This window comes from Pyxicephalus adspersus, chromosome 1 (assembly GCF_032062135.1).
Source record: "Pyxicephalus adspersus chromosome 1, UCB_Pads_2.0, whole genome shotgun sequence".
Lineage (NCBI taxonomy): Eukaryota > Metazoa > Chordata > Amphibia > Anura > Pyxicephalidae > Pyxicephalus > Pyxicephalus adspersus.
In genome coordinates, this window is record NC_092858.1 from 29,853,988 (window position 1) to 29,869,736 (window position 15,749).

Consider the following 15,749-nt stretch of genomic DNA (forward strand, 5'->3'; position numbering starts at 1 on the left):
TTTACATAACAAAAAACATATACAGTACTCATTAAAAAAGAGGAAAACAATAAAGAAAACACTTCGTATTGTGGCTTTTGCATTTTGTTGGCAGCAGTTTAAAGCCAATACACACGCATGCAGAGAGGATAACGTACGAAGCGATAACAATCACTAGGAGTTCTGAAACAGCCGCCGCCGCCGCACTGAGCATGTCACGTGACCAAACAATGACGCGCTGACCTCTCACGTGAATAAGGTCACCTGTGACAGCTGACACTTCCGGGAAAATGGCGGCTTGGAGAAGAGTTTTCACTGCTTTGGCTCCTAGATTGGTAGCTGTCGAGGGCCCCGGGATAAGGAGCGGGAGGAGCGCAGCTCGCCTGGCAGTAGTGGCCGTGGCTGGAGCTGCTTGCGGAGGGTTATGGCTGGTGAAGGGGAGAGGAGAGCCGGCGAGGAGTCTGATGACGGTCTGCGCACAGGTGAGGTGCTGCTAATTGTATGAAGATTGGTCCGAACCGGCTACCGTCCCAGCCTGTAACTCTGCATTGTCCTGAGGGTTATACATGGCACCCTGCAGGGTATTCCTCTTGTTACTTCATCTCCTCTACCGGTTATATGTATCATTTATAAAGTGTACCTGTCATTTATAGAACTGGCAAACACCCCAACATACCTTATATACTGCTATCACCTTATATACTGCTATCATCTATGTGTTCTGTATGGGCAGTGCAGACTTTAATTGCTAGGAAGAGTTCTGGCCATAGCTGAGGTTTCAAGAATTCATTGCAGGAGATACAAATAATTATTACTATTTTTTACTTTAGACATTTTCCTCCAGAGCCAATATGTGTAAACTAACTATCACCTTCTGTAGTATTACATTTATTATCACTTTCACCTACGCAACATCTCCAAAATCCGCCCCAAACTCCTTGTACATGCTCCTATCATCTCTCGTCTGGACTACTGTAACCTCCTCCTCTCTGGTATTCCACTAACCTGACTCTCTCCTCTACAATGTATTATGAATGCTGCAGCCAGACTCATCCATCCTTCCCTCCGCTCCTCTTCCGCTACATCTCTTTGTAGTTCTCTTCATTGGCTTCCATTTCACCTTAGAATCAAATTCAAGTTCCTGTTCTTTGCCTTTAAATCCCTACACAGTTCTTGTCCCACTTACATTTCTGACCTGGTAAAAACATACTTCCCCAGCCGCTCTCTTCACTCCTCGAATGACCTACTAATGACTTCCTCACTCATAGCCTCATCACACGCACAACTACAAGACTTTTCTAGAGCGGCCCCAATTCTCTGGAATGGTCTTCCCCATCCTATTCGGCTTGCTCCTACTTTCTGCTCATTTAAAAGAGCGCACAAAACACATATTTACAAACTTGCCTACCCATCTTCTTCTGTCTTTTGAAACCGCAATTATTTCTCACCATTCCATATCCCCCCTCCTATTTTCTGTTAATTCCCCCACCTACTAGATTGTAAGCTCTTCAGGGCAGGGTCCTCTCCTCCAGTGTCACTGTCTGCATTTGTTTGTCATTTGCAACCCCTATTTAATGTACAGCACTGCGTAATATGTCGACGCTATATAAATCCTGTTTAATAATAATGATAATTATGAGTGAAAGAAAGGTATAAAATGATTAAATTTTTTTTCTTTTTGGATCTAATCCCAACATTTTTACTTTACATGGAGAGGTGGAAAACCTTCTATGTAAGGTAAAAATGTTGTTTTTTTAATTTTTTTTTTAAGTTCAGCACTGCTCCTTAAACAGGAAGTAAACTGAAAAACAGCGAAAACAAATCCACTTATCTTCACTCCCACAGCGCAATCGATCGTTCCAGAGGTCTCTTCCATCTGGTCCCACTTCGTACCAGGGCTCCTCCATCTTCTCATCTTCTTCTTGGTTCTTTTTCCTACGTCACCCGAAACAGGCGCGAGATCAAGTGACTTAGGTTGGAAAAAAACGTACCCACAATCTTTTTCCATTTTCACGAACGAGATGCTCAGACATGCGCAGAAGGAGCACCCAAGAGCCTTCCGGGTTGTGTGACGTAGTTATCCCGGGAGGCTTTGCGTTTCCATTCATTCTGGATCGCCTAGGCAATCGTGAATTAGGGGGCGGTGCTGCACCTTTTTTTTTTTTCTTCTTAAAAAAAGGCTGTTGCACTTAAAAAAAACAAAAAAAAAAAACTAGCAAACAGAATTTTTACTTTACAAAAAGGATTGTCTACCCTGAGTTTAGGTATGCTTTAAAGTCTTGATGGCCTCAGGGATTAGGACTTTACCTCCCTGGCGTTATGAGTATTTTAGTATTTTTAAATGTCAAAGCGTTACATTTGACATTTTAAAATACTTCCTATTTTAATTTTCCCACCCCTCCCAGTGCATGCCGCCCACACGTACACAAGTTGAATGCCCACCAGGCATCTGCATCCCAAGGCCAGGGGACAGAGATGCCGGGCTCGTGGGGGACCAGGTAAGCCCTCAATTCCACCCCGAGTGTGGCTTGGGTTATCATTTTTTGTAATGAAATTAAAGAGCTACACTCGGGATTACTGGTAGGTAGGTAGGTTAATGGGAGCGCAGAGCCTCTCGGGATACCTACTTCACACATCCCTGTGCATGCCTGAGATCTCTGGCATGCGCAGAAGGGGCATTTTTCATTATAGGGGAAAGAGATGTCGATCTCACACCTGCACAGTGCGAGATCAGGTGACGAAGAAAGAAGACCGAAGAAGAAGAAGACGGGCAGGAAGATCGAGGATGGTGGCCACTGGGAACTGCCGGTACAGAAAGGAATTCCAGGACAATGCAGGACCGGATCGTGGGAAGGACCAGTGCCATTGGCGGATCTTCCGGATTAAAGGTAAGTGTAATTTTTATGTTTTTAGTTTAGTTCTGGTTTATTATTAGGATAATGAAGAGTGTTGATGACACTCAACCAGGTAAGTACTTCTCCTCATTTTCAGTACAGAACAATTTTGGAAATATGAAAATCCCGGTCCTATATGTGTTGTAGTGTTCACATAAAAGAATGGGGAATGGCCAGAGATCTTCCATAGACCTATAGGGGAACCTTTTATTAGGCTGTGACAAGAATATTATTAAACAGGATTTATATAGGGCCCACATATTATGTATCACTGTACAGTAAATAGGGGTTGCAAATGACAGACAGATACAGACAGTGACACAGGAGGAGGAGAGGACCCTGCCCAGGAGAGCTTACCATCTAGGAGGGTGGGAGAAGTCTCACACTTCTAGGAGGTAGTGAGGGTTCTAGGAGACAGAAGATTGGTAGCCAAGTTTGAAAAAATGGGTTTGGAGTGTTCTTTTAAAGGTGCAGAAAAATATTAAAAAATAATATAGAGCATTATCATTCAAACCATCTTGTGACGTGACAAGGTTTTCTTTATTGTACAAGGGACAGGCTATGACTCCTCTGTAATAAAACAAACTTGCCTGCATGTTCTTTCTATAATCTTCACAGAGCTGAGCAGTGTAAGATCCTGGCATACCTGGCTGCCATGAAAGAATGGGCTTTTATCACATGTATGTGAGTTATGTCATTCTAACTGGCCAAAGAACCAAACCTGGAAGTTGTCCTGGTGGAGATGTTGAAGTAGAAGGGAGTTTTGGTAAATTGTAAACAGACAGGTAAGTTTATTTATTGCAGAAGGGATATCACCTGTCCTTTCTTCAATAAAGAACCTGACTGCTCATACATTTTTATGTTTTAAGTTTAGTTACAATTTAGAGATTGGCCGGTTCAGGATGACGTAACTCCTGCAAAGGAGCGCTGAAGTTCATTCAGTCCCAAAAGTCGTGATGTGCCGTGTATCGCACTACTAAGATTAAGCTGCGCATGCGACATTAGCAGTTAAAGGGAACAATCAGGCAGGTACGTATGTTTTTTTTGCAGAGGTGACATCATCTGTTTGATCACAAATTTTTAAAGTTGAACTTTAGTTCATGGTTTTACAAGTCACAACTACAGTACATCTATTGTTTAGATTTCTGCCAGCTCTACGTTTGTATGTTTTGTGTAGCACTTTAAAGATAGAAAAGCAAGTCTTTTAATGTTCACATTTACTTCCCTTTTCTCACAGCTGTCCATCTGTGTCTGTCCTGTGGACTACAGGCTCTAGCCCAGTGATCGCCAACCAGTCATCCACATTAAAATTTTGGTGGTCCACAGAAAAATTTTGACGTTATTTGCAAATTTTATGTTTTAATAATAATAAAACAAAAATAATATTTTAGTGAAACTGTACTAGAGATGGAGAAACAAGGGAGGTGCAGCGTCAGAGTAGTCTTAAGTTGTATGAGGCAACTGTTGCTAATAATATAGATGTGTATAACATTTTCATATTGGTCAATTTAAAAGAGCCAGGAGATATTGGATTGTTACATAAAGATTCATATTCTGGTCCTCCATGGTGAATTGGTCTTTCATTATTCGGGGGATCTTGTCCAAATGTACTTATCTCAATCTCTATGTGCTTTCTCACTCATTTGTGTTTTAACACACTATTTTGTGCATTAAGTCTAGCTGTGTTTAGGCAGCCCATTCATTTTGAATTGATGTATGAATTGCTTGTGGCATTTGTGGGAAAGCAGAACATGATGTAGATCTGTTGGTAGCTTCTTTGTTTGAAAATAGGGGTGCTGTTCTAAATGGATACAATTCTAAATCAATGGTCTTTACTATTAGCCACACGCATGAGGGCAATTTTAAAAGGTATCTGCACATTCTAATAAAATTGAATTATCTAATTTGGTCCCGATACATGACCTAGACCAGTGGTCCCCAACCCCCAGGCCATAGATCGCTGCCTGCCTGTGGCTGATGAGTTGGGGCCGCAAATGACAGGAGGCAGAAGTGCCGGCAGCCCTCCTTACACAGTAGGAGCACAACCAGCTGGAGCGCGGGCGGCTCTCCTCACACTGCTTACACAGGAGCTGCTGAGAATGGCGGAGCAATGTATGTAAGGCTTACACTTCTCTGCCATTCCCAGCAGTTCTGCCACCTGACAGCACACCGGCTCTTTTACACTACTCTGCTATTCTCAGCTAGTGTGCTGACAGGAGGCCGAGCTGCTGAGAATGGCAGAGAAGTGTAAGCCTTACATACATTGCCCTGCCATTCTCAGCAGCTCCTGTGTAAGCAGTGTGAGGAGTAAGTAGTGTAAGCTGTACATATACCGGGCTGCGGCAAAATTTTATTCTATATTACCGGGCTCTGCTGTGAGAATGGTTGAGGACCACTGACTTAAAGTAACCCAATATCTTCCTCCACAGACCAATGCTTACTGAAAGTCCAAGAGTGGATGTGGCTGGGTAGTGCATCCCCATAGACTTCTATTAGGCTGGCAGATCTATAGGATCAGATCCCTATCCCTTATCACCCCTTATGGAAAAATAAGCATTGCAATGGGCAGAAGTGACTACGAGGGTCAGGGAATGGGACCAAACAAGATACCAGAACTTTATTAGTTTAGTTATCCTTTAGCAAGAGATGGAACCAAGCTTTGACATTAGGAAAGGCTGTGGCGCTCAGTAAAAATGTAATCATAAATTTTCAATTTTTTCTCCTGATATGTATCATAGTCTTCTTTGTATAATTTTTCAAAATCGTCAAAAAATGAGGAAATCAATGTGTGAGATTTTAAACGACTTGACTCTAAAATCTATGTGTTATGTTAGGAATATTTTCCCTCCCCCTTTACTGATCGATGGCTTTCCTCAGCTTTGTTTTATTTTCCTTTCTCAGCTGGTCAATTGCGTTTTTTATCAAGCTTGTTTCATTGATGTTCCTAAGCCTCGGTTTGTGGGATCAAACTTGCCGAGTCATAAACATAGAAGTGGCAGCTGCTGGCTATTTTCTTTAAAGCCATAATCCCACCACTAGCATCCTAATAAAGCTCAGGACTAAACCTTTCCTGCTTTTCTAGTCCTCTCTGACACTTGAGAGGCGGCACTTTAGGTGTTTCTGGGAGTTGTTTTTTTTATGGAATGCTCAAGAAAGCGTGCCTTTATCCCTTGCATGTAATCTGCCACACGGGAAATATGCAGCTCTACCACAGGATCCTAGCAAACCTTTCAAACAAAACTTTATATAATGTAGTATTTAAAATGAAACTCTTTTATGGCTTTAATTTTTTTCATATTTCAATATAATTTTATTATAGCATAGTTTATAAAAATGCTTTTTGCTTGGGTATCTAGATACTCAAAATTAGAAGAATATTGTAGCTAAAAGACATGTAAAGCCAGACATTAAATTCTCAGATGAGCTTTAACATGTTTAATGCATTGCAAAATTAATTTTCAATGTCTTTAAATCCATGGGGTTCATTAATATAATGCTTGGTGATGCTGCCATGGAGGTCCCTGTTTAGGCACTTTCCGTTTATGTTGTACATGATCTGTCATTGACTCCCATTTGTGTACCTGTGTTGACAGTTAGGGGAACATTTAAAAAGCGTTTTGTAGCATTAAAAAAAACCTGCACCACAGTGTGCTATAAATATGTGCAATTTTCTGTACCAGCTTGAGGATTCTGAAACTGGTGCAGACTGATAGAGAGTCCCATGTGAGAAAAAACTAAAAAAAAAAAAAAAATTATATATATATTTATTTATGAAAAATATAAATATATCATTCTGCTTCTTTCTTGACTGGACTGCACAACCCTGCCCTTATCTTTATAAATGGGGGGAAAGTGGTGGGCACAAATAATCGCCGCAGGGCTAGTATCGGACGAGAATCTGGCATGTGTACAGTACTCGTACGATATTCTTCATGGACCTTGGTGATCGTAAAACAAGTGAAGGGGAGATAACGCAGTGGGGTCCTGCTATCCAACGACAATTATGGATCCTGTTTTTGTAGCCTAGGAAAGAGTGAATAGCAATTAAAAGTTCTTTGGAGTTTTAAACCTTTCCTATTCTGCAAAACTAAAAAAAAAATATTTTACTTACATACTTTAACCTACACTAAGCACATAGGAAAGGTTTTAAATTTCAGAGATTATCATTTTTGTAAAACCACTCCTGATCATTTCATCATAAGTGACTACGTTTAAGCCAGAAAAAGAACCTTTTAGGTTCTGCATTCAGTATGATTTAGACTGTATCCTGACTCGAACTATACATTGGGTAATTTTGTAGCTTCAGTGAAGGAATTTGATTTGGATATATTTAAGGACATTCGCAGCATCCTAGTTCAGTCCATATACTCCTTACTTTCCGTTAGACTGGGCTTTTCTCGTGTTTACCATCCTGAACTGTCCCTGCTGGCTGTTGCAGCAACACTTGTCATGTTGGAGCTGTACGCGCTGTGCCTCTTGTCTTTCACTAAGAGTACAGCTGTGGTCAGTTTAATGAGCACCGCTTGTGACGACTACTCATGTTTTGTTAGTCTGAGAACTTGTACTCGTCATTTATTTCAGTGTGTGACAATAACGTACGCTATGCCTGGCTATTTCAAGACATTCTTTGTGTAACACAGAAGAATCAGGTTTGATCATTAGTGTTTGCTTACAGAGTATGCATTCATCACATATATGATAGTATGATCCCTCCGTTGTACTCTGTAAAAGTATCTGTGTATATTATTTCTAATTTAAAGGTAGCCAAGAGCAGATTCCTTGTCACGGTAAGAAATCGGCATGATTGTGCTGGATTACCCAAAACTGCCTAAGTATTCTGCCAACTTTTACTGCCTGCCTGCTGCAAAACTTTTTCCATAGAACACAAAACTTTATATTAGTTCAAACAGAATTAGAAAATCTAAAAAGTATAATACACTAAATGTATTTAAGTTAATGCCAGTTATATCTAGTTATAAGGGTTTATATAAAAAGAAGGTTATTAGTTTATTTTAATTTATCAGTCCCTTGTGCTTAGCTAGGAGGGAAAAGTAGCACAAGGAACCTAGTCTTCTCCCCGGCCTCTTTTAGTGGGGTGCACCACCAGGCACATTTTAGTAACCACTCGGCTGCTTTTGGCGATTACTAAAAAGTTGGGTCACAATACAAGGACCACCACCTGCCTACAGCCTCTTCCTACCTGGCTTTAATAAATTTCTGGGGAGAATACTGCACCTAAATAATTGTCAAGCAGTGTAAGATTAATGCTGTTGGCGGAAGTGACAAAGACAAACTTATCGCTCCAATGCAGCTATTCTAAACTAGGGTTATGTGAAACCAAATGGTTCTTCATTGGGCTGTGGCTGGTTGACCTCCAGTTTTATTGTGTCCAGATATTTCTGGGTCCAATGCCATCCAGCAGAGCCAGGGCATTACACCAATGTTTAAGCTAACAGGATGGCATTCTGATCACATTCTTTCAATATAAAGAACATTATAAAGAATTATTTAATTTTGAAGAGCCAGCATTTGTAGGAGCCCTCTTTTCACTGACCCATGATGAAATAAATGTATTAGTGGTTCCCTGACATGGGAACTTCTCTGGGCTAAAGTGTTTGAGAAAGGCTGGTCTGTTGCTTTCCTTTTGATTGTCCAGACCTAGGGTAGAGTTCAAGAGGAGATCCGGAAGTGTCACTGAACTGAAAGGAAAAAATGTTTAAATATCACATAAGCAAATCTATTGGCAGGTACACACAATTGTCCTATACACATTAGTTTCAAATCTGTTTGCCTTGAGTTAATTTATTCTTTCAGTCTCGTTTGGTGGCCATCTTTGGTGAGGGCATTGCTTTCTCTGGAGCCGGGCACATGTGTTATTATTATAGCAGATGCTGATTACATAGTTGTGAAATAATTGCAGAAGGTGTGCCCCAGGCTGTGAAGGGATAAATTACATTGACTTTGCAATTTTGAGCTCACAACTGCTGTAGTATTTTTAGGGTTATTAAAAATGGTTCATGGATTGATTAAACGCAGTTATAAAGAGGGTGAAACAAATTAAGCTGGAAAATCAGCAGGCTTTTTTTTTCATTCGCTCTTCCAAATGATTTCTATTAAGTTTTCAGGCAGGCCTATATTAAAATGTACAAAAGAGGTAGAGCTTGGCAAATTGGCATGATTTGGTGCACATAAACATGTAGTTTAGGTCAGGACAATGTTTGAACTCCAGGATAAAGCTATGACATGGAAACAAAAACTAAATTGACAAACTGATGAATACACAGATGAACTGTATATAGGGAATATTTTAGCTATTTGAAGGATTTATACCTTTTTGTTCATTTGTGAGATTTACATCCATTTCATACAGAATACCCAGGAAGATTACACCAATGTCTCTTTTAGTAAAACATTTGTTTCTTCATCTAGAGCAATATTTCTTAGGCAGGGCTCCTCCAGAGGTTGCTTTGTGTTCCTTGAGCAGTTTGTGCCACTCATGGCAGTTCCATTAACACCAATGATCTTTTTGGCTGGCTGTACGGATGACCTTCTTTCCAATGGCCACCAGTGTAAGAGACATTCTTCATACTGACCACTATGCAAATGTACTGTACGCTGTTCATATAGTAATTATAGTCAGTTTTTTTAAGGGTTCCCCCATTTAAAAAAAGTTGAGGATCACTGCTGTAGAATCTTTTAGGTCCCCGAGCATTTTTTTGGTTTGTTGATATCTCTGTTCTGTATGTTATAACTTTTTATTTCTTTAATTTTTATTGGGAATAAATAAATAGTAATAAAAATAAAGAGAATTGCATTCATATAGTCCCCCCTGCACACTGTTTATGTAGTTTGTGCACCCCTATGTCAATTCTCAAAATGAAAATATTTTTAATGTTTTACTTTAGAAGAACCGCAATATGTTCTTTCAACTCTACAGAAGAAAATGTTTCACAGGGGGAAAAGCAATACGCATAAATTGTTAGTGCAACCTTGAGATAAGAATTTGAGCCATCTGTAGAAGTCTGCCAGCTTAGAAGCTATTTTTGTGAGGTCCTGGGCTATTGACCCTAGCAGTCACTAACAGCAAGTGTTTCAAGTGCCACCAGGAGGCGCTAAACAAAGGTTTTCAAAATGGCCATTGTCCTGGCCATTGTCCTATTGATGTTTCAAAATGGCACCCAGGACCTAAGTAGTTAATGACAGCTGGCTCATCACCAGCATGACTGCCTATCCTGCGCAGTAGAATAATGGTGATGTCTAATAAAATCCATTGCCAAGCTCTGTAACTAAATGAGAACACCCAGTCACCAAGTACGTTTTTGGATTATTATGTGAATTTTATAGCATTTTGTTCCCTCTGATGAAAAACTGATAATAAAAGGCCTTGCAGGCAGTAATCAGCAGTGTTTCTTTCCTCTCTCTGATTGTGTTTGTGATACTGCTGTAGACATGCTGGACCAGCCAATCTTTGATTTAAAGTGTTACAGAAATCGGACCAGCAAGCTGAACTGTAAACAATAAAATACTCAATCTGGGAAATAGAAAGCATATATGAATCCTAAAACACTGTGATTAAAGGTTTTATGTAGCGATGCAAATTAATTGCAGCTTTTGGGTTCTCTTATGTGTTGGACTGCAGCGTGAAATGAAAAGAATCTGTAATAATGTGGAAGTGCCAAGTCATCAGTGCACGTATTAGAGGAGAAGAGTTAATGAGAAGTGTTCTCAGCAGTTCAGACGGGTTTCTGCTACAAATTCATGACCAGCTCCACTCAGAATGGTTTTCATTTCATGACTTTCGTTTGAATATCTTTCTTTTTTTATAAAATAAATAAATAACTTTGAAACAATTAATGAACAATGGAAAAAAAGTTCCAAGTTCCAAAAGTGGTAACCAAGCTATATTCACATCCTCTAAAACTTCATTTAGGCATCACATTCATGGGAATAAATCTGGAAAATGCAGAAAAGTAAGTGTAAGCACAGACATATACAGTAAAAATAAAAATGGTAAAGTTAATAAGGACACATTATTTTAAGCCAAGGGTTAACATGATTTAAATGGGTAGGGGTGCCAACAAATTTATATTTACCTTAAAGCAAAACTGAACCTGTGTGACTCGCTTATGCCCCCTGCATCACAGGGCGCTACCACCTTCCTACTTCTCTGCTTCCTAGAGGCGATCTTTGACCATCTTGATTGGCTGTCCTGGGAGGCCCTCCCACATAGGCCTGCGTCCTGTCACATGCAGGGGAACCCGGGGATTGCTATTTGACAGGTAAGATGAATTATTGCAGAAGGGGCATCTCCTGTCCTTTCTTCAACAGCCACCTGCCTGGTCCTGTATTTTACAAACTGGGACTTCCCATCTACTTTTTAAGCTGAACTTTTATTCTGCTTATATTTTACTTTCTCTTTTCCCCCTGATTAACATCCCAATTAGATGAACATTTTCTGAACTCATTACATACTTACATGAATGTGATTGCTGGGGGTGGGGAGTCTGCAGGGTCCTTACAGGAAGCTATGGTAGCTCCCACATGTGATGCTGAGCCTCCAAGACCGAAAGAACTGAAATCTTAATAATAATAGATCTGATTCATGAAAAAAAAAAATGAGACACAATGGTTGGCCAGGAAAAGGATACATGATGTTGCTGCAGCCTCTAATGCATACAGTGGGAAGCTCGTTTGCTCAATATTACTGCACACTAATTTTAGAATAGGAGCCTGTACAACTGTGCAAGACTAAGGGTATGGTCAAATGTATTTGCCGATCGAATATGGTCACTTTGAAATTACAGAGGGGATGCTAGTCAACACAAAAGAATATGTTGGATAGTAGCAGTTTTCCAGTTTTTCAAGAGCTGAACTTTTTACTGCTGAAGAGATTATTATTTAGCTGCTTCTTTTACAGTCTTCTGAACAACAGAATAAGCCCAATAGCGATCCCTCTTTTTATTTCCATTCTTGTCCTCGCGCTGTATGAGCCAGTCATTTGGGCCAGTGAGAGGACACGATTGCATTCCTCTACAGTTTAAAGCAGTTGATATTTTAGTATGTATGAGCTCACCTATTTAATTTCCACATTTGTCAAATATGCTTAATTTGTGCCCCCATACTCTGATTGAATTCCTTTAACAAAAACACATGTTTTGTGCAATCCGATACATTTGAGCGCAGACTGTTTCTAATGGCAATCCTCTAATGCCTCCCATCTGTGTGGCTATGAGGATCAGCGGATAGGTATGATACATTGCAGATTATGCATGTCGTCCGCCTCTCCACGCCACCCTTGTCATTCATAATGTTATGTTAGGTGATTGAAAGCAGGCAACTTGTTATGTTTAGAGAAAACTCTGAATTATAATGTTTTATTTTTAGTTATTGGGAATTTGACTTGAGTTTTACCTTAGGTTGATGAGCCTTGACCTCTGGTGCACAAACTGTGGCTCTTTGCTCCTATTGCACAGCCGTTGTGGCCCCTGGAGACAATTTTTTTTTTAATCTAGTAGTCTTTACATAGGATTAGTATTCTTTAGATAGGATTCTAATGGTTAAATTGGTGCATTTTATTCTTTCACACATCATTTCCTTTTGTTTTTGTGTTATCCTACTCTCTTTTTATGTTTGTTTTGCTCTTTTATAAAGATTTTGCTGATAAGTATCAAGTGTGGCACAGGTAGTTTTACCAGGGCACAAGTGTGATTTGGACAGAGGTTGTAATAGCATTGACCTGTGGAATAAGGAATGACCCTTCTATCAAGATGGTTGAACCACCATCCCAATGGTGAAATGGGTATAAAATTCCCAGAGTATAGGCAGATTCAGGGCTTATAATTCCCATTTACCTTTCACTTTGTATTCATTTGTATTTAGCACATTAGTGATCACTTTGCCCACAAACCATCATTGGGATGGTGATGAAAACCAAACACGTGGTTTCTAAGCAAGTGTGGTGGACAAATCCTTGATTCCCCAGACAGTGAATGCTAAATTAGTATTGTCTGAGACTCACTTTTTAGTTTTATTCTTGGGTTGTGGGAAGAGTATCCATATCCTTTCTTTAGTAAAAATATATTTGTTTATGCATTAGCTTTGTAGCTTGGGCTATTCGCAGAGTATATGTGAACATTGTAAAGAGTGCTAATAGTTTAGGGTCTGTTTTACTGTATTTACAATTTATGAAACAGTCTTTTATTTATATATAATATGTATAATATTTTTAATAAACATTTCATATGAAACACACCATTGATGTTGGTTTTAAAAGGCTCTCTAAGTTTTCTAAAGAGGGAAAGTGGCAGTATATTTTTCTTTTTACTGTGTCAGCCTATATCCACCTTTCTCAACTAGGGTCCTGCAAAGGTTGTCAGGAGTTCCTTTAACAATGCACAATTTGGACCACTTGGATCATTTAGCACCGAGACCAATGATCAATGATCTTTTTGGCTATCTGTAAGAGTGACGTTCTTCCCACAGGCCAGCAATGTAAAAGGCATTCTTCCACCCCCATAGAAGGGGTTCCCTAAAACCTGAAAATGTTAAATTCAAGTGTTTCTCAACATGAAAATGTTTGAGAAAGACTTGTCTGGCCATGTTGTCTTAGGTTTCTAGGACAAGAAAAGAGTTAACTCACAATGCCTTGGAGAATTTGATTTGTTGTTTATTGTTGAGCTCTTTTTACAGTTTGAAGTAATCAATATGCTTCAATTAAATTGATAGCAGTAGTGATTCAATTGATGAGATTTGTTCTCATAGACATTCATGATGTGGTGTCATTACTGCAATGACGTTACATTTTTTACTGTAAATGTTTGGTTTATTATATTGGGGGGAAAAAAAATTTCCATGCTGTAACCAGTGTTCTACATTTTTCTATGCATGTTAAAAGAATGCAGTCCTTCATAATATGTTAAAGACACCTCCAAGCACATCTAAACTCACATGTGATCATTTGGGCAAAGCATTTGTTTGGTGTGAACAAATCTAATTCAAAGTGACTTCATAGGCTATTTAGGTACATTTGTTGAAAACCTTTAAAAGAAGTAGCTACATGACCACACGTCACTTGATCACTCTTCATGTTGTAGGAATGTACATTGTATATCCGGCATTCCTTTTAGACAATCGGTGTTCAAATCGAAGTTGGGAATTTCAGTGCAGGGAATGTCCAGTATCATGCAGCAGCCTGTGTGTAGTTTGACCTCCTGCTCTGTGAGCGAGTTCAGGTTGCGATAAAGTAAGAAATTTAGGATTTCCCATCTACAAACAATACTCAAAAAAACTACTACAAAAAACTACAATCAAAAATGATTACTACCTGCAAATAATAAAGGAATGTCAATCTTTTACACACCTAATGACTCAAGACCAAAGCTGTAGAGGAAAAGTGAGGAAGCCATTTACAAAAAGGAGAAAATGATTTGATTTTTACACCTGCAGCTTCTGTTTCCTTGTTACCAGTAATACAGTTTTGGTTCTATCATAAAACTTTGCCAAGCAGAGAATGATGATCTTGTCTCAATAATGTGGACCAGAAAGGCCAAATGACTGAGGGGAAATGAATGAGCTCCTACAGGCAAAGTCTTCAAAGTATGTAATTGTATGTGATGCAATAATTGCTATATGGCACAGCAAGCATGAGAAGAAGTAATAGTTGTGTCAGACATTATCAGTGTGTTAATCAAAGCTATGAAGCTCCAATCCCCTCCCCAACCTGTTGATGGAACGGGAAGCAGGGTGATTAGATCATGTCAGTGATCTCCTCTAGGCATAGTAACAGTTCTGGATTGTGTGTTGGAATGCCATTTAGAATAAATAACAATGTGCTGCAAAACACATATACCATGTTTAGGGTACACGTGCTTAATGTGTTAGGTGTGAATAGAGCCTCAATATCTTCCTGAAATGGAGCTTGTTCTAGAGGTAAGTGAAGACCATCACTGAATGAGTTCAGTTAATCATTACTGAGGATAACACTTTATTTTACTACTACTAATTAATAATATGAAGAGGGATACGAGAATATACTATTAATACCACATCCCAGGTAACAAATATCTGACAAAAAGAAAAAACAGAAATGGACTTTTAAAGCATATTTCCATCCAACAGTTTAAGGTAAACAATCATTTTATTTTACAGTACAATAATTTTACATATAATTAAAACTATGATAAATATTTCCATTACAAAAAGTCCTAGTTATTGTTTGAGATAGTTTTAGATCTGTAGAAAGGTATGAATATTAAGCACCTAATAAAGTATTTGGGTATATAATGTCCTCAGTTATTTCTTTTAAGAGCAATAGACTAAACTAAACCTGTGTTACTTACCTGTCCCCGTTTTCTCACAGGTCGCTGCCACCATCTTCTTCTTTCTTTTCTTCCGGTAGACAATCTTTGATTGGGTGGGATGGGATGATGTAGATATGTGGGAGCTCATTAATTCCTAGCATGTGCAGAGGAAGCTGGAAATTCTGGATGTCTCAGCAAACAAAGCTGATCAGGCAGGTAGGAGAAATTATTGCAGAAGGAACATCGCCTTGCAATAATGACCTGCCTAATTATGTATTCCTAAAAGTGGAATTTTAGTTCCTCTTTAAGTAAGGCCAATTCGAATTCAATTCTCAAAGGCCAAGATTTTCATATAAACAGTAATTTTGTGACTCTTTGTAAACCACATCTTGATAAATTTACTGATGTCTGTTAGAGAAATACTAAATGTTTGTGGGTCATGGCCCTCGAGGACTGGACTTGGCCTGTTTCTATGGTATTTAGGTTAAAGGCTGTCTCCACATTTTGTAGATGACAGGGCCGCCTCTGAACACAAGAAGACAGAAGACACTCAAGCTTTATGTATCAAATGTCATTC

The 15,749-nt window shown here is 39.2% G+C and overlaps 1 protein-coding gene across 1 annotated transcript in view; it reads left to right on the forward strand.

Annotated features, from left to right (window-relative positions):
* Positions 1-251: 251 nt before the first annotated feature.
* MICU2 (mitochondrial calcium uptake 2) overlaps positions 252-15,749 on the forward strand; it is a 175,622-nt gene continuing 160,124 nt past the window's right edge. Inside the window, exon 1 of the mRNA XM_072404980.1 lies at positions 252-461. Coding sequence (XP_072261081.1) covers positions 270-461 — 192 coding nt within the window. The 5' untranslated portion in view covers positions 252-269. The remainder of the gene's footprint in view (positions 462-15,749) is intronic.